This window comes from Ictalurus punctatus, chromosome 15 (assembly GCF_001660625.3).
Source record: "Ictalurus punctatus breed USDA103 chromosome 15, Coco_2.0, whole genome shotgun sequence".
Classification (NCBI taxonomy): domain Eukaryota; kingdom Metazoa; phylum Chordata; class Actinopteri; order Siluriformes; family Ictaluridae; genus Ictalurus; species Ictalurus punctatus.
In genome coordinates, this window is record NC_030430.2 from 3,222,896 (window position 1) to 3,249,421 (window position 26,526).

A 26,526-nucleotide genomic window follows, 5' to 3' on the forward strand; every position below is an offset into this window, starting at 1 on the left:
ATATATATATATATATATATATATATATATATATATATATATATATATATATATATATATATTTGCTTCAGGGTATAGCCTGTTTGGCACGTGAACAGACGGAAACAACGCCAAAATAACCCCCTCTGATTGGATCCAGGGATCTGAGGCGATGTGCCATTGGCTGTCAGCTAAAACTCCATTTTGCAAACAGCTGTTTGAGATGTAACCCCGCCCACTGCTTCAATGGGGTTGTCAAAGAAACCCCGGGCTTGACGACGCTGCTGTCTCTTCGTCACAGAACTTGCAAGTCGAAATAATTTCAAAATGACTGGAAGGAAAGCCGAAATATAGCTAAGAGAAGACACGGTCCAGCTGCGTGGGAACAAGTGGAGGAAATTAATCCGAATGAAGGTTAGTCGTGTTGGCGTCTTCACTCTGGTTTGAGCTTCACACACACACACACACAAAGGATTAGGGATAAATGAACGAATATTTCCTTCAAAACGTTTAAAGTAAACGCTATTTCTTTTTTTTTTTTTTAATTAAAATTATTATTCTTTGGTGTTTTAAAGAACAGACAAAGCGGGCTGTTTTTAAGGTGGTCTGTGAGGGAAAGAAGGGCTGTCGTTTGATGCTTTGTGAAGTGGCGTGTGGTTGAATCCCAAATGGCTTCCTACTGGATATATAGGGCACTACATAGGGACCGAGAGGCATTATGTTAGACCAGAGGTAGTGCATGTATACAGGAAAGTGGGATAGTATTTGGGATGTTTAGCACAGGGCGGTTAAATACCGTGCTGCATAGTAGTCATGTAATAATAGCTACTTTCGGAGGAATGTTATGCAAACATCCGTCGAATAATGCAGTTTGAATGTATTTTTAATATGTTTTAGACTGTTTTAGCGACCACAGCCCTGGGCATTGTAACTTCTGAACTCTTGAAAGTTGGTTGACCTTGCGCCCAAAAATAAGAAATTGTTTTGTTCTGTAAAATGAACACACACACACAGATTATGTCCAAAACAGTCATGTTTAACGCTGTAGCACTGGCGGAGTGACGTAATATTGTGTTTACAGGCTACTAACGCCACGTGACCCCAAACAAACAAACAAACAAACGTGTTAATCTGATTTTCTCTACATTTGTGATCAATTAAAAAAATGGCTGAAAAGACATACTAAGGTAGAATGTATCATGCATAACGAATGAGGAGAGCATCAAAACACTGTTGGCAGGGCTTTTCAGGGGAAAGTAGTTAATGCACGCGCGAGAAGGCGTTAGAAGTCACCGGATGACGTCACTGGCTAATTTGCATGTCAGTTGAATCGCCCGGATTTTCATTTGCATATCAAAACACGCTGCATGAATAAGATTTTCTGACGACACCCTGAATACTGAATAGAGCGTTATCCGAATAGAAGATAGATTATTATAACTTCGTGCTCATAAGACGTGGTCTTCGGTCACAGCACCGTACACAAACTATTTGCATATTTACAAAATACTAATAACTTCTATCGATTTCTATTAAGCATTCAGACAAAATAAAGCAGTGCAAGTAAGCAGACACTAAGAAAATGGTTGTAGATGGAATAATGCACTTTTATTGATTACAGTAAGACCCCAGTATCCGCTGTTTCGGTTACCGTGGTTTCATTTAACCGTGGTTGACTGAGAGGGGAAAAAAAAAAAAGAAAATTCCAGGAATACAGTAAACATTCATCATTTAAGTTGCACGGCGTTCTGAGTAACGGGATGAAATCTCGTGCGGTCCCACCTGGGACGTTAATCATCACTTTGTCCAACGTAAAAGAAGAAGGGTGAGTACAGTAAAAATTTTAGAGAGAAAGACCACATTCATGTAACTTTATTTTAATCGCTCTATTAAAATATCCCCCAAGGATTCGGGGTCATACTGTATATCCAAGTGAGTTTAAAACAGTGTGTGGGTGGGCTAAGAATGGTGATGAGTGATTGGTCGTCGAGCAGTGGTGGTCAGCGGCTGGTTGCTGGGAACCATGCTGGAGAGCTGTATTGAATAGAGGGCAGTCATTAACATCTCTTCAAAAAGCCAAACATTTTTATTTTATTCATTCATTTTTCTTTTATTTACAAAATATAGTAACTAAAAAGTCTAAAGTCACTAAATTGGCAACACTGACCAAACAAAATGTCTATTTGCATGTTACTTCTTGTGTAAGCTTTAAATGTCTGCAATGTTTGCTTGGTGGCTTTAAAACAGGATTCAAGAGAACTTTATGGTCCACTGCAGTTCCAGCATCAGCTGGTTAAAATCAAACACAACACGACTAACACATCTACACTGTAATAAGTGACATTCTTGTAATACAAGTAATACTGTACTTGCATAATTAAACAACATAAGCTACGATATGAGCAATAGGAACAGTAAGGAAGTATGTACACTTTTTTTTTTTAAATAACTGGAGAACTGTTCTTCTTTTATGAGGAGAGAAATGTTCCTACTTCATATTTGCAAGATGTACAGCAGTGGTGTTCAAACTGTGGGTGGATCTCCTTTGGGGGGCATAGATGATTTGCTGGTGGGAAGGGAGGGGAGGGATGGGATATGCAAAATGGATTTTGCATGGATTTTCCATGTAGGAAAAAAACAGGAAAATTACGGCATGAACACAGGCTGTTGGGCTGTGAATAGAGGAGCGTGTACACAGCCATGCAGACATCTCTGGTATCAGGTGCTGAAAATGCAAAATCTGCTTTAACTGAAAAAACAACCAACGGAACCAACTAAGACAAGAAAAGTAACCAAAAGATAAGAAAACATGGTCGCCTTCATGTAGAACACACGTTCGACATTAGTTATTGTGAAGAGAAGGTCATCCGATTTGTCTGATTTGTGCCAAATATACACTTCTTGGGCATTTTAATAGGAATACCTGTACCCCAGCTCAGTCATGCAATTATCCAATCATGTGGTAGCAGGACGATGCATAACATCATGCAGATACAGGTCAAGAGCTTTACGTAATGTTCAGATTAAACATCAGAATGGGGAATAAAGCCGGGTGCATACTGCGATTTTTAAAATTTTTAAAATTTATTTATTTTTTTTTTAGATAGTCTTTTTTTTTTTTTTTTTTTTAAATAAAAAAATAGTTTTAAATATTTTTTTTTGAAGATTGTAAAAACATTGCCTGGTCTTGTAGGGTGTGTGGCTGCTAAGTGTATGTATTGGGTTTTGTGTGTTTTATGTTCTTGTATGTTTCCAAGATGTGGCTGTCCTACAGGTTTGAATAGCTCTGATGTATAGGATGTGTAAATGTATACTAATATAAAGCGTGTGAGCAGAATTCAGCCGAGCATGACTGATTACATCAAATTCAGAAAGTATAGCATCAAAGAATATTGCGATCATTAACTTATATGTATAATATGTATAACCATGAGCGCACACAACTTATGCTCCACAGAATAATATGTAACCAACATGAATCAAATTTTAGCGGTTTTGGGGATCTGAGTCTAATTTTGAACTGGGTTTGCTTCAGCTTTCGCTTATCAATTACAGTTTTTTTATTATTATTTTTAAAAGCACACCTATTATAGTTTTGAAATGTGCCTAATTTTTTAAGTCTCATACGATAGATTTACATGCATACAAGGTCAAAAAACACTTTAATGTGCTCATAATTTAAATTGCTGCGTTACCTTGTCCCCCCGTTGTCATAAACGACTCGTTCAATGATTCGTTCTAAACTCCTCCTTTCAGAGAGCTGATTCTCTGATTGGTCATCCCAGTCTGTTGTGTCTCAAAAAGGAAATGCCCACTACCATAACGAGTTTCAGCTCCGTCTGTTCGCGAGCAGCCGATGAAAACCAGAGGCGGGGCTTTTTGTTATCAAATTACATAGGCCAGTACAGGAAGTAAAGTCTGGAATCACTAACGGCTCGTTTCAGCTGTTCAGAATCGCTTCGTTCTTTTGGGAGTCAATGACCCTGTTTGTCATGCGCTTTTGACTTTTGAAATTATGCAGATGTTTTTACATTCACAAACGGCTCTAGAACACACTACATGAACGGTAATATTTTAAAAACCACAATAGGTCCACTTTAAAGAACTTCAATATCCTACCAGACTGTGTTTCTTCCATTAGACCACCTTTCAGAAAGTGATTCTGAACACTGATTATTACCATCTGTCAGGCAACAAGGCAACAAGAAGTCAGGCTTGATTAAGCTTGTTGCCATCAATGACGGACATCAGTGTGACATCAGCGATCCCCTCCCTCCTTTTGGCAACCCGATTCAGAAAGTTCCAGAGCACATGCCGTCTTTTGTTCCACACCAAATTCCTGATCAAGAAACTCTGCAATAGCCTCTGCAGATCAGATAGAATTTTCAGAGGTAGTTTGTAGGGCGAATGGTTCACTGGATCCAAAATCCAGCATTGGTGACCTACATCAAAGCAAACGCAAGTCACGGCTGAGTGCCTGTGAACATCTAATGTGTTGCATTTAAAGCGGTTGTGCAAACTTTATATCGGTGTTCAAGATCTTCAAGGATGTCCAGGTCTCTCCAGCGCACTCAGCTTTCTCTAGAGTTGCTTCCTGAAGATAAACATCAATACTTCAGGGATGATCGTACTTCACATTAACACGAGCACTGTGCTTTCAGGCTGTATCAGTTGTCTGTGCGTGTGTCAAGGAATTAACACACATAATAGACTGTCTTCTTGCAGAGACATTTCCTGATTGTGTTGATGGTTGCTGATTACAGAGCCCAGGACATTCACAGACACACATTCTATCTCCGAGCATCTATTTCAGTAATGGCAATCAGGATATAAAGACGGTTCACGGACACAAGGACACCGTGTCATTGATGTGAAGCGTCACTCTGACGAAGCTGCTTTTATGCATACCGGCGTACGCAGGTCCGGAAGCCTGTTCTTTTTTTTAAATATAGAAGTTCTGCCTTTAACGGTAACGTTGTAATGAGAATGAACCAGTTATGCTGCGTTTAGGCAAATTGCTCAAAAGTGATACATGCAGAAAGAAAGAAGCTTGGCGGATCCTTTTACAGTTAGGCCACGCTAACCGTGTTATATAAAATATAAAAAAAATCGCGTTGAAAGTGTTGTATCGCAATAGCTGTAGGACCTTTGCTTCATATACGTGCAATTTGTCAGGGCCGACGTTTTTATTTGTATTCGCTCACGTAGGTTTATTTCAGCGGTTCAAGAGGGATTCATGCAAAAACGTGGTGCTAAGTGAGTAAAAGCGCCCCCTTGTGGAGAATCATAATAAAGTGTATCGTATATCTCTAAATTGTCCTGTGGGATAGGTTCAGAAAACACAGCAGCACAGAAGATGGATGGATGTATGTATTTCCAGGAGAGAATGACTTTATGTAGCCATAGTGTTCTGTCCTCCCATCACACATTATAAGATATTACCGGAGACTGTCTAGTGTCTTTTATTTCCCCTTGAGCTGTTTAACCTACGAGGTAACTGTGCGTTGAGCTAACAGGTGAGTAATTTGACGCCTTTGACATGACCGCATTCACTCCACCGTGAGGCACGTTATGTTTAGACATGAAATGCTAATGTGTTTTTTTTTTGTTGTTGTTGTTTTTTGTTTTTTTTGTCTTTTTGTGGAAGTCTTTTTCTAGTTCATGCCTGACAAATTACAGCGGCTGTAAAACAAAAGAAACCAGGGTGATCAGTTGTAGTCCTGGAAGGCCACACAGTTTCCTGCTCTTAATTCAGAGGCTTAGTCGGTGTAGCAGCGCAAGCAATTTACCAAACTGTCCATGTCCTGTCTCGGAAGCTCTGCCACAGACTCTCTGATGTGCGTTATACACTTACCATGCATCGATTTTTCCATGCACCCAAAGGAAAAGTCTCTTGAACACAAGGGACGGAGTGTACCTCAGACAGTGTTTCCTCAACCCTCATTAATAGATTTTCATTTCTTATTTCCATAAAGTTAGAGTTTTTTTGTGTTGCTAAGAGCCGCATCATCCACTATTCCTCTAAACTGTCACCTCATTAAAAGTAAATTACTTCTGCCCTCTTTGGGCATCACGACTCTGTGGTGTAAAGGCGTAGTCAAGAGGCCTCTTCTTGTGAATGTAGGCGCTTCCTGGTCTCACCGAGTCTAGCGTTAAGACCTCTGATCTTATTTCTTGCTTTCTCAGTTCTAGTTCAGAAATATGTAAAAGGGTTGAGCTTTGGAAAGACTCATTAAGCCTTCCTTCATCAAATGAAGCGTAAGCTGTAGTGTGTTTGTTTATTTGATCTTTTATTAAAGTGTAGGCTGAGTGCTGAGCGATCTACTCGTGGTTATCGCATTATAATTCACTAAGGTTTACTCGCTTAGCTGATGCGTTTAGCTGGACAATTTTACCATTTCACGTCAATGATTTACAGCCTCGTTGACAGTTGCTCTGGTGAAATAAATTGCGATTAAATACGTGATCTCTTAACTTTTATTGAATCTTGGTCGTGCACATAGAGTAGAAATATCCCTTTGGCGTTCTCCGAGACTAAAACTATCGGAGCATTGTTCAGCGTTGTCTCTTTGCATATGGTAAGTACAATAATTTGAGTATGACCAGCACCACTGCATGTATGTATGTGATCATAGTCACTTTACGCCCACTTCCTCCATGATCAGTGGGAGAGGAGGAGAAGAGAGCTGTAGCTGCAGCTGTGTGGGATACGCTCAGTGCTCAGACGGCAAAGAAAGAGAGCGAGAAAAAGACCGGCGAGAGCTCAACCATACGGAGCGTTAAAGCCAATCTGCGTTTTCTTCCTTCTGCGGATTTTCTTTCGTCCCGGATCGGATCTCGGATATCATCCGGCCTATTATGTGATCCGCATTTAAAATGAGTCTGGTAAGTAGTGAAATCTGAGCCAATGTCGTTGATTGGCGATGGACACTGATGCTGTAAGCAAGAAAGTGGAGGGAAGGAGTGGACCGATCCGTGGCAGGTGCTGTTGACACATGTACAGCTGTCCAACATCACGTTGACATTAATGGATAATGTTTACAGGTTATCGGGCAGGATATAGATGAGGTGTTTTTATATGTTGTGCCTGTTGAAATGTTTTCTGAATCATTTTAGTGTCATTTCACCAGCTATCTGTACTGTACAGTAGCTGTATAGCTCGACTATGTACGTTACACATCCCTGATCACTGTCCTTCATCTGAAGTGTTCACTCAGGAATGGGGAATCAGTTGGTGGAAGGCAGATCGTAGTCTAGTCGTAGTAGTTTAGAAAGGCGTAGCCTTGACTACAGTCATCTTCCTTGTGTATTACAGTGGTTTTCCATAGTTACTGAGCCTCAGACTCAACATTTTGAAATCCACTGTTACATTTTGTGAATAGAGATGGACAAATCAGCAGCCTGGGGAGACGGGAATCATCCATTTATTTTTTATTTTTATTTTTTTTATTCGTCTTCAACAATGATGCTATCCTGATCAGCGTTCCAGTCTATCCGGAGACTTTGGATGTGAGGCGGGAATACACAATGGATGGGACGCCAGTCCATTACAGGGCATCGTGTATACACAAATTTACACATGCGTTCACACCTAGGGGCAAGTTAGTATCAATAGAACCGCAATACTGGTATGTTTTTGGGAGGTGGGAGGAAACCCATACAGACATTGGAAGAACATGCAACTGGGGGCCCTGAAGCTGTGAGCTGGCAATGCTATCTGCTGAACCATGCCGTTCTTTCAAAAACTCTTCTACCTGTTGACTTGCCCAAGAGAACACGTCCATTTTTGTTTTCTCAGTGATGCAAACCCCCTTATGAATCTCGCACCTGCTGCAGTATGTACGCAAACCGAGGACACGGTCTAGCCGTTATTAGGAACTATTTTCTAGTCTCTCAAGGATTTCATGGTTTTGCGATCGCAGAAATGAACGCAAAATCAAGCAAACTCTGCAATGTTCTGAGAAGCTTTCAATTTCTCAAAATTACCGCAGTTGTTCTGAAGATTTGGGCCAAAATGTGTCGCATGAGCCAAAGCCCTCGTCGAGTCATGTGCGTTGAATACAAGTACAGCTAAAAGGTCTCATTTACCAACAAACATCACTGCGAAAGACCGTGCAGAACAAATTCCTTGCAATTGCAATTTTGCCAAGTCAAGTAGTTTTCTGCAAAAAGAAAACGCAACAAACTGCAGCAAAACTGCAAAATAAATAAATAAATAAAAATCTGCAGCAAAATCGAGCATTTTTGGCTGCAATGTTCACTTAAAAAAAAAAAAAAAAAAAAAAAAAAAAAATCTCTTAAATCCTATCCGCACTGGTTAATTAGCTTGAACGGATGCCAGACAGAACAGCAATGAAAAGAAAAACCATCATTCTTAAAAACATTTCACTGAATGAAAATGAAGACTTAAATAATGTTATGCTGACGAGAGAACACCCCAAAGCTCATCAGCGACATTTGGCGAAAACATAATATCTCTGGGTATGAAGCATTATTCGGAAAGGATAAAGATGATGGCTACATGAAGTCATAAAGCCTCCCAGGGTTTCAAGAACTCGTTCATTTTTCATAGTGGGTGTTCGTGAACACAATTAGCTCTTCATTTTATTTTTATTTTATAGTTAATTAAACTTCTGGGCAAGCATAATATGGGATTTGACAAGCACGTTGGCGCTCTGGCATGGTCTGGTGGGCTTACTAATGAATTTTCAATTTGTCCTCCCGATGTACTATATGAACCCTGTAAAATATCGGTCTTAGAAACCTAGTGTGCAAAAGAGTAAATATGTCTTAATCATTGACTAGAAGTGGCTTCTGTGAGTTTCTGGCTTTATTGATTTATCCATAATTGCACTGGGGCTCATTCTCCATACTTACTGCCTGCTCGATGGTTGTGCTCCTCCTGTTTTTCCTCCCTATCCCTGTCTCGCACGCAGCAGTTTCACGACAGCCACACAAACAGTGTGGACAGATGGGCCACCTGCTTCCTGTTAAAGCATGAGCTGAAAAGTCCTATCGTGCCAGACTCTGTTTCTCTTTGTGGCTATGATGAAGTCCAGGGATTTTTAAATATTTATGGCTGTCCCAACAGAACTGCATTAAACAAACACACAGACCTAGCCTCTGCCTTTGTCTGGTAAGCTGCGTTTTACACGGTGCGGTTTCATCAGTCTCCACGTCTGACTATACGATGAAGATCTTCTAACGATAGACCTGTGATATTTAAGAAAATTCCTACGTTCTGTTTGTCAATAACAAAGTGTAATTCAACGTGATCTGGGCTCTCGTAAACAGAAACATCTTTCAAAGTGAGCTTGTTTTTTTTGTTTTTTTTTCCGTCCATTAGGCGTGTTTTGTTTACATTTCGTCCGCGCCACCGCTGTATTTGTAGCCCAGTGAGTTTTGTCATCCTACGCCATCCTCCTATTAGTGGCTTTTAGACAAGCGCTGTAACAGTGCTCATACTTTCACAGTTTAATGAACATTTTCTTTTGTTTCCTTCATAATTTGCTCTTGGCTAATTCCTACCCACCAGCCAGCTCTCCTCCATCATAGACTACCAACCAGGCAGGGTGAAGGCTAACACATGCTTCCTCAGAGATGTGTAAAGCCATCCAAATGCATCTTTTGACCTGCTGCTCCTGCTGCATCACAGGGCAACGTAACACACCGAGGGAACTATCTACCCTCTTCCGCATACATGAACTCACAGATGCTCATGATTGGCTAGTATTGCTGTGGTTGACTGAGGAGAACGAGTATGATATCCCTTCCATCCCTTCCTAACCAAAGAATTTGTACGATGTGCGTCTTTTTTTTTTTTTTTTTTTTTTACAATTTTTTTTGGGTCTATGAGAGTGAAATCAGACAAAAATTGTAGTGTAAACCCAGCTTTAGAGTGATGTGGGATTTATTGTGCACTGCATGCATTTTGTTTTGAATAGTTTTTAATCGTAATAACTCAGTAATACTTTGATATTAAAGGAGCTCTCTTAACTCGCCAAGCGCACTAATCTTTTATTGTAAAAGGAAAAGTGTATGAATTTCTCTCGGTGACATTGCAAAATACATTCCATGCATCATGATGTTTCATGAGCAGTTGAAACTGTCATTTTCCTGAATTATATTTTTACAACTCATTACCCCAAGTGTGTGGGAGGCTGCAAAAGAAACTTTTTTTTTTTTTTCTATCTGTGGAATTGTTTAAAGAAACTTTTGAAAATAATAAGGGACATATTCAATCAGCTATTACTAGGTATTACAGCTTTTTACTAGGAACATCAGCTAACTGGCTTTTTTTTTATGGGAACAGTTTGTGTAAAAAAATAAAAAAAAATAAAAAAAGGAAAGAGGCTGATGTCTGCTGTCAGAGAGTAGTCAGCTTGCTCCAGAATTATAACAGTCACAGTAATAGAAGAGGTCGGATTATGTCGAGTGAATCAGGAATAATGTTGGGGTTGGTTAGTAAACCATTCCTTTGTGCAGTCATCTGTTCATGACTTGCTGACTCATGGGAAGATCTCCAACTGTCAGCCCAGACCTTCTCTTCTCTTCTCTCATTAGCTGGTAGCCGGTTGAGACGGCTCCACTCTCAAACCGAGTGCAACTGATTAAGCTTTTAGCTCTAAATCACTGCGTCAGTGATTTGTAAACATCAGATTGACCTCAAACTGATCAGCAGTCTGAAACTCCCTTTTGCGGTTTTGTCCATTTTATCTATGCATCTTTGATGGAAATGTTTTGTTTGATGATATAACTCCAACAGGCTTTTTTTTTTTTTTTTTTTTTTTTTTTTTTTTTTTTTTTTGCGCAACAGTTCGGAGAGAAAAGTGTCTTCCTAATGTATTCCTAATGGCCTTTTGAATGAGTTCGCTTTAAAGTTGTTGTTGTTGTTGTTGTTCGCGGATGTAGTGGTTGAGCTTTCGGACAACGCCTTTTCTGTTTTTTGAGGCGGACATGTACCGTACCGCGCCTCATAATCACGTACGTAATGATTTTAGGTGGAATGGAATCATCATTAATAAAATGGTGGCGTTGTGGGCCTGGGATCAGGTGAAGCATGAGAAGTGTTTCCACAAGGCTCATGCTCTCTGTAGCATCCTCATTATTATTTAATAGTTGATCTGATAGTTAAAGGTCTAATGGGCTCGGCTTTCCTGTGTGAACTATGAGCTTGCGCGTTAGTAAAAGGGCGGCCGTCATAGGCCTTGATCTCCTGCTTTTTAAATGGTTGACACTTTGTTGTGTGACGTAGCACTTCTGTCCTGCTGCGTCACTGGCCTTATGAGCTAAAAGGCTAATCTGTGTGTCGTTTCAGGTAAAGTCACCCCAACAATTTCGAGGGATCACGGTTTTTATTCTGTATTAAGTCCGAGCATAAAGGAAGGTAAATTCCACAGTTAAGTCTTTGATATTAAAATAACTATAAATCAATACGAATTTTTTTTCCCCAGACTGATTAAATACGTTGTTTCTTCTTTTTTCTTTTTGGTACTCCTCGATACTAATACTGATACCAGTATTACCTTCTTAGTATTAAGCATTTGGGGCATCTTGAAACATTTGTTTAGCACTGTTTACGTTTCTCTGGTTTAAATAGTGGCCATGAAAAGCAAATACGTGCATGTTCGCTAGACTAGTTCTTAACGTTAGCTAGATTTTAAATGAAGTGCCATAGCTAGCTACATTCGCTGCCTTGACTCGAGTAAGGTTGCGGGAAAGAAGAGCAGGTTTAGTTTTTTGTCTCACGTGTCTGTAAGTAGAGTACGTTTTGTTGTGTCTGAATCCCTCGTTGTGTAGGACTGATCCTAGCTAATCTTCAATACACTGGGTAAGAGCTGATTATTTTCACTCAGCTAGGATTAGCGTTAGTAGCTGCCGTGTGCTGTTCGCAATGAACTCCTCGTGCTGAGGATCTCTCTCGGTAATTTCGCAGAGCAAAGTTTGTTGGGTTGGCTTTGTTTTTGATTGCCACCATTAACCAGCGGGAATAGAACGGAAAACGGAGTTGTACGTCCGGTGTTTCTCAGTCCACTGAAAAGGAAAACGAGCTATAGTTCAACAACTTTGGCTCAGTTTAAAAAACCCTGAGCGATCATTAAGCTTAAGTAACATGATATTTGTACAGGATTGGTTGTATTAAGTGGACCTTTTGGAGCACTTTAAAGGACCATGAATGAAGGCGAGTCGTGTGTAGGCAAAACCTTAGTAATCCCATCATGATCGACGCATGACCACGAGCCTGGCAGTCGATGTCCTTGTCTTCCCTCTCAGCTCCATCACGCACTATCATTGTACTCCCTAGCTATTCAGAGAAGAACAGGAAGAAATCCTTGAGTTTGGTGTGTGTTAGAAAATTAGTCATCATAAATGACTGTACCACAGGCTGTATTTTTTTTTTGTAAAAATTTTTTATAAACAGTACTAAACAGTACTTTTGGTTAATTGTTGTTGGTTGTAAAATTTCTGCAAGCTCTGATAAAGAATTTCTTTTGAAAAGCCTGTTAAGAGACATTAATAGGACTGGCATTTACAGAAGCGTGAAAGATTTTAACTCGCTACTGCTTGAACGTCACGTGAGGCTTTCCTAATGCCAAGCCTGAGAATTGCATTTAGCCATCTGGAGTGGTCGGTCAAAAAAAAGAGGAAGGATATCGACGGGTCACAAGTGTGCTTCGTTTGCGTCTTAAAAGAAACGCCAGTGCTGAACAACAATGCTAGTTTGTCCAAAGAAGCACAAGCAGACTAGCGTTCTTAAAGCACCAGATGTTGGAAGCTGAAAGTGATTTCTAGTTGACGAAAGAGCGAAGAGGCCTCAGCTAGCGCTTGTGCGTTTATATTCCGTCCATCAAACCTCTGTCCTTTTAACTTGATTAGAAGCAGCTCTCCTAGCTCAACTCTTTGTTGATGAACCACCAATTGGGAACCTTTTATCAAGCTCTCTCGCACATTCTCTTCTTTTCTGTCTTAACATTTTCCTAGTGTACATATTTGTTGGCATTTTTACAGCCTGAGACGGTTCAAAATGAGCTGGTGCTTTTTGTGAACGCCCACCCTTTTTCATTTGTTTTTTTCAAGTGCCTGGGGTAAACTGAAATGGTTGTTCTAGACTAATGGGAAGTGCCATGAGGATTTTCACCCGGTCAACCCAGCATTTTTCTTCCAGCATTGTGCATTTTTGTAATAGAGCATAGAGTGACTGCGGTGGCAGATCAAAATGGCTTCTTGGTTCCTACAGTGACGAGGGATGTGTCTTCGGGCAGCTTTTGATAAATTGAGCCTTCTCACCCAGTAATGTGGGTCTGGAACCACTCTTGCTAAAAATAGACCTGGAGTCTATAGAGAGCCTGGATTTTCTGTTCAAGGGGGGATTTCACGTTTAGAGGTTGCATTATAGGTTATCTATATAACGGTTAGATCAACGGTATAAATGTGCTTCATCATGGATTATCATGTCATGAAGAAAAGCGTAGAATGCAACAACATGGACTCTATAGGGGGAACTTGGGGAGGGGGCTTCTTAAATAAACCCCATCATATGTTGTGCTAAACTCCAGATGATGTGTAGTCATTATGTAGAAAAGGGCCCCAAAAGGCCCAGTGGGACTGCAGCACGAATTTACCCCCATCTATTCATTTTCTCATGGCCCAATAAAAGCATGGCAGCTTACATTCTCTCCTGAGCTGTACTAATTGTATAATACGGGCGCATTCACATAATGCAGCATTTTGCAGTTTGTTTGAATGGAGCCCTGGTGCATTTTCCCCGCTTGGTGGAGTTTGTTCAGGAGGGCGAGAACACCAAAACAGGCTCTCCGAGAGCATTTCAACAAGCTGGTCTCATTCCAGTTCCAAGAGAACTTTAGTGGTTTAATTGCACTGCGAAAGCAGTTCTACCCCGTACCGTTGGAAGTGCATCAAGGGAACCAAACATGCAGTGCGCTTCTGGATGCAGGAGACGCTTTATTAAACGTTTTATAGACGTGAGCTACTAAACTGGTGCAAACTGACTGTAGCACTGCAGAAATAGGCTACGTTCTGGATATTTGGACCAAAAAAAAAAAAAGCGAGAAAATAAACAGATGATGCATACACAAAAAGTGAATTATTTATAGAATTACCTTGTAATTTATTGAGCACTGCCTCCATGTTCTCTGTGCTTGGGTGATTTTTTTTTTTTTTTTTTTATGATTTCTCTACACATTTGGAAAAGGTTTGCTTATCTTTTTCTGTTGCCATATTTATGGCCAACAAATAGAAAATCTTTCCAAATGCATTTTCAGTCGTACACATCCCTCGCACAACGGGGTGTGTTCTGCTCTTTGTTTTGTTCACGTACGTGCAGTGAGGGCATCGGTTTCACTCTGATTTGCCCTCGGTAAATGACTAGGGAGTGTGACCATGTAAGTGGTGTCTAAATTTGTGACACCGTTGTGACAGAATATTTATATTTTTCCACAGAATATGAGAGTTGGACAGAGGAACCTTTCAGTCTGAATCTGTGGACATCCTGGTACAATTTACTGAGATCTGAGGCCTCTGTCTTCTGAGTCAGCTTTCTTGTCTTTGGGATTCAATACATGTCAAGTCCCTGGAAACTCCAAATTGACCAAGAGAGCCATCCTTCTAATCCAGTTTTTTCATTAAGTAAAAGAAACCATTTCCTCCTCCTCAATAATGATTTATATATGGTAGCTAGCAGTCACTGATAACTACTTGAAATACTAAATGGAAACTACTTTATAATTGAGTAAGCCAAAGGGGAAGCGGTTAAGTGTAACACTTGTGTGATATTCCTGGATGCATGTTGATGCATACTTTGGGAGAACTGTCAAGTTAAGTGCGCATATAGTACAGACACTATGTAGACATTTTGTGACGTCTTTTTGGTATTTAAATCTCACAAGTAATAACAAGAGTCTCCCAGACTTGCTTGGACTTAGGGCTGCAACTAACGATTATTTTCATAATCGATTAATCTGCCGATTATTTTTTTTAGATTGATTGGAATAATATTAATGATCGGGGGGGGGGGGGGGGGGGGGGAATACAATATTGAAACACAGCCGTTTGTCCAATTTTATATATATATATATATAATCTTTTACGCAAGTCGCACCAGTTTCCCCAGGCCCTTGAGCAGTAGAGCATTTTGGACATAAACATGTTTTGTGCTCACGTATCACCGTCGTGCTTCTGTGTTACACAAGCTCCACTTTGCACCGATTACAGGTTATAGTCTTCTCCACGGCATTTTGTTGACAACGATTTTCATGGTCGATTATTATCGATTAGTTATTGCAGCTCTACTTGGACTATGGCTGTAAACTGTAAGTCGCACAAAGTCGCAATCGTAGGCTAATGTGTTTCTACTGAAAACACTGATTAAGCGAAGAATGAGCACTTGGTTATGAATCAAAGCATCTCTGGCATAAGCTCTTTCAGTCCATTACATCCATTTCATAGAGGAAGTGCACGTTTCATGAGCACGGGCGGAGTAAGTCCTTTTTTTCCGAGCAAGCCCACATACTTATCTTCAGTCTAATCAGGAATGCACAGTGAAAAGAGAACATTGGATTACAGCCTTCAGTCCCTGATCTTGACTCTTTATTCCCTGTAAACGAAAAAGAGAATTCGCCTGTTGACTTTGGACCGAGCCATGCCTCAGGGAACTGCCTGATGATGAGCCATCTCATTTGGCCTTTTATGGAGATAAGTGATTGCTCCGAGTGGGCCATACATCCCACACTCACTGGACGTGTCCAGACTGTTTAGACATGCTCTCCATGTATCCAAATGTTTAAAACGGCTGATTAATTTCCCCTCTCTCGATAACATCTCAGGCCTTCTGCAAGTCTGGAAGTTGCAGCGCACTCTGCATTAATAAGAATCATTATGTGTTTGTACTATCCTCGGTCTCAAGATGGAACGCCTAACTCCCTGGTCACCAGTATCAGCTGTGCAACGCTCCCTCTGGTAATATCGTTAACACCTGTGCCATTTCTTGCAGCTGTGGCCAACTCGCTTTAATTTGCTCCATTTCATTTCAAGTGGGATGCGTGAGAGATGGTGTACAACTTCAGGCTGAAATCTGGTGAGCATGTACAAAGGAGTTGAATGTCAGGTAGTGGAGCCAAACAAAACAACTCTATTCCTGCCCCCTGATCCTCGGATAAAGACACGGCTTTATTTTGGGAGCTTGTGTGTTCATGCCTAGGAATTCAGTAAACATACTATAAGACGTTTAACATGCGAACGGCAATGCTGTATCTTGTTTGGATAGTGACGAACATAAAGAATAAGCAGCTAACAGCGAAATGCAAAACAACATAAGTACTGCAATATATGGCTTTCCCAGGAAGAGGGTCACGGTGTAACAAGCATTCTTTTATTTTTCTGAAAAACAAACGGGCCAACTGGGAATTCTTTTGTGCGGAGACTCTTAAAGGGACCCTTGTACTTATAGCCTTTTTGATGCGTATCCAGACGATGCCTACTTTCGAATATTAATGCATTTGCATGCCATTGATTCCATTTGCATCAGACATTTTAAAGTCAAATAGCATGTCTTGTCCTGCCGAGAACCTCAGCGAAGAGGCCACATGTTTTACACGTGGTCCTAAAACTGGATGGATTGTAATATCTTTTCTTTTTTGGGGGGAAGCTTGGCATTTTTGAATAGGTCAGGGAAGTTTGCACTGCACATGACATTTCAGCTTTCCACTGGCATTCCCCATTGGCCACTGCTGCACTTTCTCACTGACCTACTCTGAACCGCAGCGTTTTGCTTTCAGAACTACTAAATTGGTACCGCTAAATCCTACAATTTTCCGTGGTCAGAGTATTAGCCTTGTCTTTAGCACAGTCCTTCATAAACATGCGTTATCTTCATATAGTATATTAAATTACCGTCTTTCTTTCTGTGTTGTGTTTAGGTAAAGGTATTCAATGGAGACCGGAAATACTTATGCTTCATCTTTTATTTCTCATCTCAACTGTAATAAAATACCCCATACCAGGACTGTTAATACGGTATTCCTATTCATTTATGTTGGGGGTTATAGGGATGCTTTTTGGCCTTCATCCACTTAAAATACATCTTTTTGAAGATCTGAATCGCACCACCTGCTGCACGACACACATCAGTTTTTACTAGTGGGATTAATTAGAATGCACAGTCCTAAGAGTCCTAAAAGTAGATAAAGAGAACCCAATTAAACAAATGAGAAATTATTATACTTGGTCATTATTTTATTGAGGTAATCCAGTGATACATTATGATATAGTCAGGATACAATATTACACTCTCTCCTGAGATTCAGTTCACAGTCAGATGTCCTGACATTTTCCTTTAGAATTCACTGGTGTAAATCTGAATTCATTGTTCCGTCAGTGATGGTGAGTCGTCCTGGCCCAGATGCTGCAAAACAGGCCCAGACCATGATACTACCACCAGCATGTTTCAAAGAAAAAGTTTTTATACCAGAATGCAGTGTTTTCCTTTCTCTGGACCCTTGTCATTTAAACCAAAAAGTTCTATTTCGGTCTCATCTCTCCACAAAACATTTTTTTCATTAGCCTTCTGTCTTGTCCACATGCTCTTTAGCAAACTGCAAATGGGCAGCGATGTTCTTTTTGGAGAGCAGTGGCTATCTCCTCGCAACCCTGCCATGCACACCATTGTTGTCCAGTGTTCTCCTGATGCTGAACATTAACATTAGCCAACGTGAGAGACGCCTTTAGCTGCTTAGAAGTTACCCTGGTTCCTTCGTGACCTCGTGGACTATTACACGTCCTGATCTCGGAGTGATCTTTGTTGGTCTCCACACTTGAGGAAGGTAACAATGGTCTTGCATTTCCTCCATTTTGCACACAATCTGTCTGACTGTGGATTGGTGGAGTCCAAACTCCTTGGAGATAGTTTTGTAACATTTTTCAGCCTGATGAGCATCAACAACTCTTTTTCTGAGGTCCTCAGAAATCTCCTTTGTTCATGCCATGATACACTTCCAGAAACGTGTGTCGTGAAGATCGGACTTTGATAGAGCCCTGTTCTTTCAATAAAACATGGTGCTCACTCACACCTGTGTCATCCTATTGACTGAAAACAACTGACTCTAATTTCTAATAAGACTCAACATCCTTGAGGTTCACATACTTTTTGCCACTCAAAGATATGTAATATTGGACCATTTTCCTTAATAAATAAATGACCAAGTATAATAATTTTTTTATCTCATTTGTTTAATTGGGTTCTCTTTACCTACTATGTCTTGATAGTTTTAGGTCATGTTAATGCAGATATATAGAAAATTCGAAAATGTTCACAAACTTTCAAGCACCACTGTAACTCGATCACAACCTGCAGTCACCTCACGGTTAAACACATCATGGAAAAAATAACAAGGTGTAACCAGACACAAATAATATCGTTTATGTGCGATGTGAAGACAAAACTCACAGCTCACGGCCAAACGATGGCCACTGACTTGCTGAGTTTTTGTTAGTCACGAATACAAGGTGCTACCTAAGATAGCTTCTTAGAAAAGGACATTGCCCAGAGGGCTACCTAATGGATTTATGATTTGTTCACCCCTGCACACTCCGATTAGATTCAATTTATAGTGTGGATGAGGGCAACCAGGGGTATTCATAAACCGACAAGTTCATTAAACTTGTTCCCTGATTTAATCGCTCGTGCGTAGAGCTAGGTAAAATATATTTGCAGCATACTGGCGTGCGAGACGAAGTTCTTTGTATTCACTGCTGTATAAGTGACCACCACACGCTCAATCCCGGCTGTACAAAGAGACTGTTTTGTTGTTATTGCTTAACTTGGCCGTCTTTGCTGACGCACATCACGTCAATCCATATAAATGGTGTCGATATTTTAAATATGCCTGCTATGCTCTTTGCAGTTTAGTGTGTATGGTATTTATTTATTTATTTTTTAAATATATTTTTTTAACCCTTGTCCAAACCTCAACATGGAATGAAAACTTGCTATGAAAACAGCATTTTGTGTTGTCTGTTGGTCTTTTTCCAATCTTCAACTGCCCAGAATCTATCGGCGAATCTATCTGTGCCCACTGTAGCCTCAGATTCCCGTTCTTGGCTGACGGAAGTGGAACCCAATGTCGTCTTCTACTGTTGTAGCCCAACTGCTTCAAGGTTAAATGTGTTTCACATTCTGAGATGCCTTTCTACTCACTGTGGTTGTAAAGAGCGTTATTTGAGGTCTTCCTATTGGCTTAAACCGACTTGGCCGTTTCCTTTGGTCTGTCTGGTCAATAAGGCGTTTCCACCAGCAGAATTGGTGCTCACTGGATGTTTTTTGTTGTTGTTTGTTTGTCTTCTCACCACTCTAGAGACTGCTGTGAGAAAATCCTAGATGAGAGATTCTGAGATCACATTTTTGCCCCGTTCTGTTGCTTGATATGGACATCAACTAACTATAGCGCTTGACTTGTATCTGCATGATTGTATACATGCTGCTGCCAGAGGATTCGCTGGATAATTGCATGTATGAGCAGGTGTACCGGTGTTCCTTTCAAAGTATATGCTGATCCTTTCAAGTGGACGCCGCACGTTTCTGTGCAACATTTTGTATCTTTGGTGATGATTAACAAGGCAAAACAGCTGTCGGCCTGGTTATCCGCGTCACATTGTCGCACCGTGTGGTGTGAATCCTAACCAAATACGCATCTCATCTCCTCACATCACACGAGATGCATCTTGTGTGAAGCATCATGTAAAGCATCTTACACCTCGTCCACAGGTGAGTCTTGCCTGGCACGGAGCGTGGATGTGTCCACAGAGTGTACTGCTAGGCAGAGCATTTCGAATAGCAATATGCAGAAATGTGTTCCGTAGTGATGCGAGACACTAAAAGCTGTTCCGTGACTCTAAACAGATTGCAAAGTGACACCATCTTTAATGCGATGGCTTGCAGCATGGCATCCAACAGTGCACATGTTAGGCCTGCATGAGTAATAGAAATGATCATTGCTGCAATTTCTGTTGCATCAGACATCAATATAAAGACGTTTGAGCTCGACGCATGAGCTAAAGAATGTTCTTCATGACAAAAGGCCCTGGTAGCTCTGAATGCAACAAAATATTGTCAAGTATCCAGCCTACGTAACACCCACCATGTCACATGGAAAGCTGTTTTCAGAAGCTACGCAGTTAGAAACCCCCATATTTCAGAGACAGCTGGGTTTTTATCGCAGCAGGAGGTGTTGCTCCTCTCTCTCGCTTTCTCTCCGTGTCTGTGTCGTCTTCTCACATACACATGCACAACCCCATCATTCCCAGGAAATTACTGAATCAGAGGGCAGTTTACTTAATCGAATTGGATACAAAATTGCTTATGAATCATGGCACCAGCCATTGAGTTATAATTGCAATCGAATTGTTGTTGAACAGATGATTCACATTCACACACCGAATCATCGTGGGCGGTTTTTTTTTTTTTTTTTTTTTTTTTGACCAACTGGTTGTGCCTATTTTGCCGGAGCCCCATCTAAAGACTTAGCTTAGTCATAATGTGTGTATACACACACACACACACACACACACACACACACAACACTTGGGTGAACTTGGTAGGTAAGCTGCTTCTCTTCTTCAGCAGAAATTTCATGAGACCTCGTTTGCTGACGAGTCCTTTGCAGTGGATGTCCTACTTCGTGGAGGGGGGTTACTATTTTCAGCCATATGCAATGTACAAAATTCACCTCCTTTTCTTTTAAATGGTGCCAATACTTCTGAAATTGGCTGTGTAGTAAAAAGTTAACCAGTTGTTCAATTAGCTGCGATTAGCCTTAACCAGAGAGCTGAGGAGAGAGTGTGTGTGTGTGTGGTAAAGTGAGTGCCAACACCCCAGCGCTACAGCTGTGTGTGTGTGTGTGTCTGTGTGTCGTGTTTCCTTGTCCTCATTGATTTCTCTGGAACACCCCTTTCTTCTCTTTTATTCACGTCTTGTTCCCGCGGTCTCCTCTCCTCAGCTTGGCACAGCACTGAAGTGGACGCCAGGATCCCTGGCCCACTTAAATACGGTCTGGGAAAAGGAGTCACACAGGAGATGAATAGCTACTGTGTGTGTGTGTGTATGTATGTGTGTGTGTGTGTGTGTGTGTGTGTGTGTGTGTGTGTGTTGGTGGGGGAATATGCCAGGAAGACACCCCCACCCAACTTTTTGAAAGCAGCTTGATGCTTTCTGCCAATATGAATAGCACCAATACCATTTTTGTCCATTGCCTAAGGTTTTACCTCCTTCATTTTGCCTGGCTTACAGGCTTGCAAAGCGCCCAGTGAAACCGAGACGATGGTAATTGTTTCATGACTCTAGATGGTCTCAGATGTACATTTTCAACTTCCTGTTGTAATTAGGCCATGAAATGAGTTCAGGAGCCACTCGATTAAGTATAGAAATAGAACCTCCGGAGCAATAATTATACCAATTTACAAGTTAATGCCCTCTGTCATAAATATTAAAGAAACGAAGTGTCCAAGGCCAGTTAGTCATTTCAGTTCCTCGTGTATCCATTTAGCACTCGGATAGATCGATTCTTCTTCCATTTTCTTCTTCCTGGCTTGTTTTTAGCAAGACTATATTTGGTAAAGACGACAGCAATGCTACTGAAGCACCAATCAGCATTAGCCATCTGTTCACAGCAGCTCAAGCTCCAGAAAATTAGTAAAATTGTATATCCGCTGTTTTAGTGTAATCGTTTGTGTGATGATGGCGAGAAGGATTACTTTAACAGTGAACGGAATAAGAATTAGCAGAGTAGCTGGTGAGCTAGGAGAGCTGTATTTGTATCTAATTAGCCTCGCACATTTCTAATGCTCACGTTGAAATGGCAAAGTTACGCCTTCTGACAATGTGTTTTGTGTTTGTTTAGTATAATCTCAGGATGTTTCAAACAGAAAAATTGAACGGAGTTAATCTGATCTCGTCAAGCTTCGCTGGCAAAACTCCACGCTGTGATGGTAGGCAGTTCAGCGAGAGGACCGGAAAGCTCATCATGTTCGACACACATAAATCGAATGAAGGCTTTGACTGAATGCATGTTGTGATGATGTCACATGACGTGTCTCGGCCCAAATCTGTGGAAAATCTGCAGTAATTTCCCTGGATTTTTGTGTTCATTTCTGCAATCACTAAATCCTGGAGGGACTGATTAGCTAACTGCATGAATGAGCATTACGTGTGTATGTATAAATAGTACTCATTGCGCTTTTTTTTTTTAATCTTTATATTTTGCAGGTGGAATGAGAAGACAGGTCATGGGCAGATGATGGACGTTGAGTCATCATACTCGGATTTCATTAATTGTGATCGCACGGGCCGCAGGAACGCAGTGCCGGACATTAAGGGAGACGGAACAGCGGTGGGCACCAGTGAACTGACCAAAGACATGGCTCAGATAGACCTGAAGGCAGGAGGTTGGTGTGTGTGTGTGTGTAAAGTGTGCTTTGTATTGTAGCCCAGGTGGACAGGGTCAAGCCTCTGACTGCAGCAGTTCCTGTCTTTATATATTGCAGGCCCTCAGGTGTGTGTTAATAATCCACTTAGAAATCAAATGACCCGATACTTATTGAAGGACGATTTATTTATTTATTTTAATTTTAAAGGCTGCTCGGAAGAAAGCCTTCGGTCACTACTAACAATTTGAGCCCGTCTCCTAAGAGCCCACTTCCCTCTTACATTATGTTACCGTTCCCTTAAGGTCAGATGTGCTTGTCAGTGCGTCTTAGACACAAAAGGAGTTGAAGGAGAGCTTGAATAGATGCTGTCGCCACAATCACGCATAGCTCTGTCATCAGCGCTTGGAACAAGTCCCACTTCCCTTAACCGCTTCCTCTCTGTGTGGGAACGTTTCCACTCCGGTGAATAATGAAGTGCGGCCCAGCAGCCCACGTGTGCCGGACTCTTTCTTTTGTTCAGTTCGTCATTGAATTTTTCACTAAGAAGCACTTTGACACAACCGAAAGAACTAGGAAGAAAGGGAAATACTGAGGAAATATTCACTCCTTTCTGACAGTCGTTAATATTTACCTGCAGATACGGAGTGTGAAAAGGTGACGAGAACTGAAGTGCGGTTATCGTTATTCCGGTCCGGTCGTATATTAAATAACCGCCATCGCCGGCACCTTACGTTTGCATTTTTTAAAAATAAATCGATCAGCAGCTGGAGTTGTTTATGAAATAACGTTTCTTCATTCATCCTGATGAATGACTTCTTTATTCTGGTCAGGGTCGCGGTGGGTTCAGATCCTATCCGAGGACAGCTTGGCACAGGGCTTCCTGGGATGGGGACAGTCCATCATAGTGCACCTTATATACACACACATTCACACCTCGGAGCAATTTAGTGTAGACCGTGCACCTACCGGCATGTTTTTGGGAGATGAGAGGAAACCACAGAACAAGAGGAGAACGTGAAAGACGACTCCAAAGGGATCGCGAGCTCAGGATCACACTGGAGACCCTGGAAGTGTCCGACAGCAACCTTACTCACTGTGTCGACCTGCTGCCCTGAAATAACTATAAATCAAATTAAAAATGACTAGAAATGGAAAATACAGCAGATAGGCCACAATAAATATGTTGTTAGTCTGGAGTTTAAAATCCCTTAGAGCTGGTGTTCGTAATGTTTTATGGAGCGGTGTATATAGGGGGCGATCTATGGTAAGCAATTTTGCCACCTAAGCTGTGAGTGATGCTTGAGATTATTAGTGAGTGTAGGCCTGTCACGATAATTACGTTATCGACTTATCTTGCGATATACAGACGTGACCTCGATCATTTTTTTGCTGACCTCGATATCGCCCATTGTGTTTACACGCGTGTCTGTTTACATAAGAACGAACGCCATCGACATTTTAGCCATCCGCGCTGCTCATATCCCCTTGTCTGCTCCAGGGCTGTCCAATTAAAATTCGAACTTCGAATATCAGTCGAATTTAAGAGGAAAAACGCACATCCGAATGCAAAAACCGCGCGTTTCGAATTTACGATGCGTAGCAAGCACTACCACCGCTTTGAATTAAAACGTACTGTTGAAGAAATGACGCAAGATATTAACAATGCACTGACGATGTTTTAAAAGATGAACAATCCTGAAAGAACTAGCGTTTCGAACAATCCAGTCGTAGTGAATGATGTCGGGGATCGAGCCGATTAATCTGCGTGAGCTGAAGCTGAACAGTGGTAAACTGAAGCGCTTTACTAGCCGGTTAATTAACTCACCCGAACGCATCCTATACACACGTGAGATTAATCAGATCTATACACGACATAAGCATAATATTACAACTTCCTAATGCACACAATGACACGGATGCACAAAGACGAACTTGAACTTAAGTGAGGCGCTAGGGAGAACGGTAAGTCACGTCGTGAATACGCTTTTTCTGGAACGACGCACGAAATCACGGACAGTGAATGACTGAAGCATAAAGAATTCACTATATTGTATTACAATGTCTGAATATTCTTAAGGATTAAAAGTGCATTGCTCTTTTTAAAGAGTGTAGGTGCATTATTATGCTATTGTATTATCGTTCTAACAGCGGCATAAACTGGTCTTAAAATAACACCAATATCGCAGTTATTTCCGGGACGATATATCGTCCAACAAAGGTAGTTATCGTGACGGGCCTAAGTGAGTGCTGCTGCCTCAACCCATTGAAGTGCTCTGGATGGGCTAGACTTCTGCAGTAGATCAACTTTGTATAGTGCACTTAACAACGGATAACGGCTGTGATTAATTTGTGTAGAAATGAGGTAATTACCTCTACAACAGTATAGAATTACTTTAACGATATGAGCGATGTCAGATCTCCTTATATTGTACGTTTCAGAGGCCGATGCTGCCGGGGCTCCTGCCGCCGAAGCAGAAGCCTCGAGTAGTCAGGAGCAAGCTAAAGAAGGAGCGTCTTAAAGATGAAGCAGCTAAAAGGGGAGAACCAGCACCTCCTCCTCTCTCGTTCCCCCACACTGTGTGCGGTGAGGAGCTGCTCTGAGACGGGCATACTTCATGTGCCTGAACGCGCTTGCGTCCTTGACAGACTCCTGGAGAAATCTCTACACAGAACGGATTTGCCATGTACAACAACACACTCCATGTTGCGTTATTCCTGCCATTCCTTAGAGGGAGCACTGACTTTTTGATGCCTTTTCCACTCTGAACATGAATTATGTGGAAAATATGAGACCCTGGGTTCAGAACTTCATGATCTCAAACAAAGAAATACCAAATAACACACGTGCTGAGGATTCTGAATCAATTTGATAGTTTTTTTTTTTTTTTTTTTTTTTTTAAACGATAACCGGCATAGTTTAATAAACTGGGAAAATATTAACTTCCTAATATTCCCCGAGGTCAATAGTTTTGTGTTTCTGTACTACATTATATACTTTAGTGTATGTAACATTATTAACTATATTTATATAGTACGAGTCAAAGCTTTTTTTGCGCCCTCAAAAAACTGCATTTGTTTTTTCTTTATATTGTATGTACCTCAATAAATGCGAATGACATTACAATTTTATCTGTTTTGAGTTCACACTACATAGCTATCTATGGTAAATCATCCATGAATAACTTGATTAAAATATGTGCTCTTGCTAATTAGACAAAATTCAATATAGTTTGATGTTTTCGCAGTTATTTCTGTGCCTGCTTGAATACACTTTTATATCTCTTCTGTGATCCTGTGGCATTTTATGTGGAGGGGAAAAAAATCCTCCCGTTATTCCTCAGCATCAGATAAGCCAGTAAGGATTAATCTTTCATGAACATGAAGATATGAAATGTGACACATTGTGATTAATAATGACATTTAGTTTATTATAAACTGAAAAATAATTAAAAAAAAAAAAAACACTTAAAATGGGAAGGCAGGAGAATATCCATCACAGCACACCATGCACACACATTCATACACTCCTTCACACCTATAGGGGAAATTTCGCATACCCATTTGACCTGCTGTACCTACATGTTTTTGGGAGGAACCAGAAGAACCCAGAGGATTTCCACACCAACATGGGGAGAACATGTGAAACACCTCACAGACGGTAACCGGAGCTCAGGATCGAACAGGTGACCCTGGAACACTCAGGCAGCAAGACTATTCACTATGCCCTGTGCCACCATTAGTGCGTCATTATTTCTGTTTAGTTTTAATGACATAAATGATTTAAAAAATATATTATTACACGTTTTTTTTTCTTCCTTTTTTGGAAAGTTTAACGTTTTGTGGCTTTTAGTATGAATATGTTAGCCTTAAGGTTATCCATAAGCTTGTGTGCTCCAAAACAATAACAACATTTGCCTTTAGAAGATATATGAATTCAAAATTTACAGTCTCAATTTCTCTCTCTCTCTCTCTCTCTCTCTCTCTCTACCACCAATACGGATGATGACATCATTCTGCACTTCAGCTTCTCATCAGATTTTCTGATCAATCAAATGCCCTAGAATCTCAAGTGTCCCGCCCCCACCATTATAAAACTCCATGGTACTAACTGTC

At 40.9% G+C, this 26,526-nt stretch overlaps 1 protein-coding gene and 1 further gene across 3 annotated transcripts in view; one reads left to right on the forward strand and one right to left on the reverse strand.

The window, feature by feature from the left end:
* Nucleotides 1–209: 209 nt before the first annotated feature.
* Nucleotides 210–25,308, forward strand: pkig (protein kinase (cAMP-dependent, catalytic) inhibitor gamma). 2 transcript variants are annotated; one of them, XM_017488181.3, is made up of 3 exons: nt 210–393; nt 22,253–22,431; nt 24,853–25,308. In XM_017488181.3, the coding sequence occupies exons 2-3, from the start codon at nt 22,281–22,283 to the stop codon at nt 24,930–24,932; spliced, it is 231 nt and encodes a 76-aa protein (XP_017343670.1). In that variant the 5' UTR covers nt 210–393; nt 22,253–22,280; the 3' UTR covers nt 24,933–25,308. The 2 variants fall into 2 exon arrangements, with proteins under 2 accessions (XP_017343670.1, XP_017343671.1); XM_017488182.3 differs by lacking the exon at nt 210–393 and adding an exon at nt 6,668–6,864.
* The window catches only part of ada (adenosine deaminase), a gene marked incomplete at its 3' end in the record, with an annotated part of 35,604 nt that continues 30,519 nt past the window's right edge, over nt 21,442–26,526 (reverse strand). The window contains 1 exon segment of the mRNA NM_001329302.1: nt 21,442–21,470. The product of NM_001329302.1 is annotated as an adenosine deaminase (mRNA).

Excerpts from the sequence above, each read along its gene's own strand:
- pkig (XM_017488181.3), top strand. The coding sequence starts at position 22,281 with ATGATGGACGTTGAGTCATCATACTCGGATTTCATTAATTGTGATCGC. Across the intron at positions 22,432-24,852 it reads GATAGACCTGAAGGCAGGAG|AGGCCGATGCTGCCGGGGCT; the intron begins GTTGGTGTGTGT and ends TGTACGTTTCAG.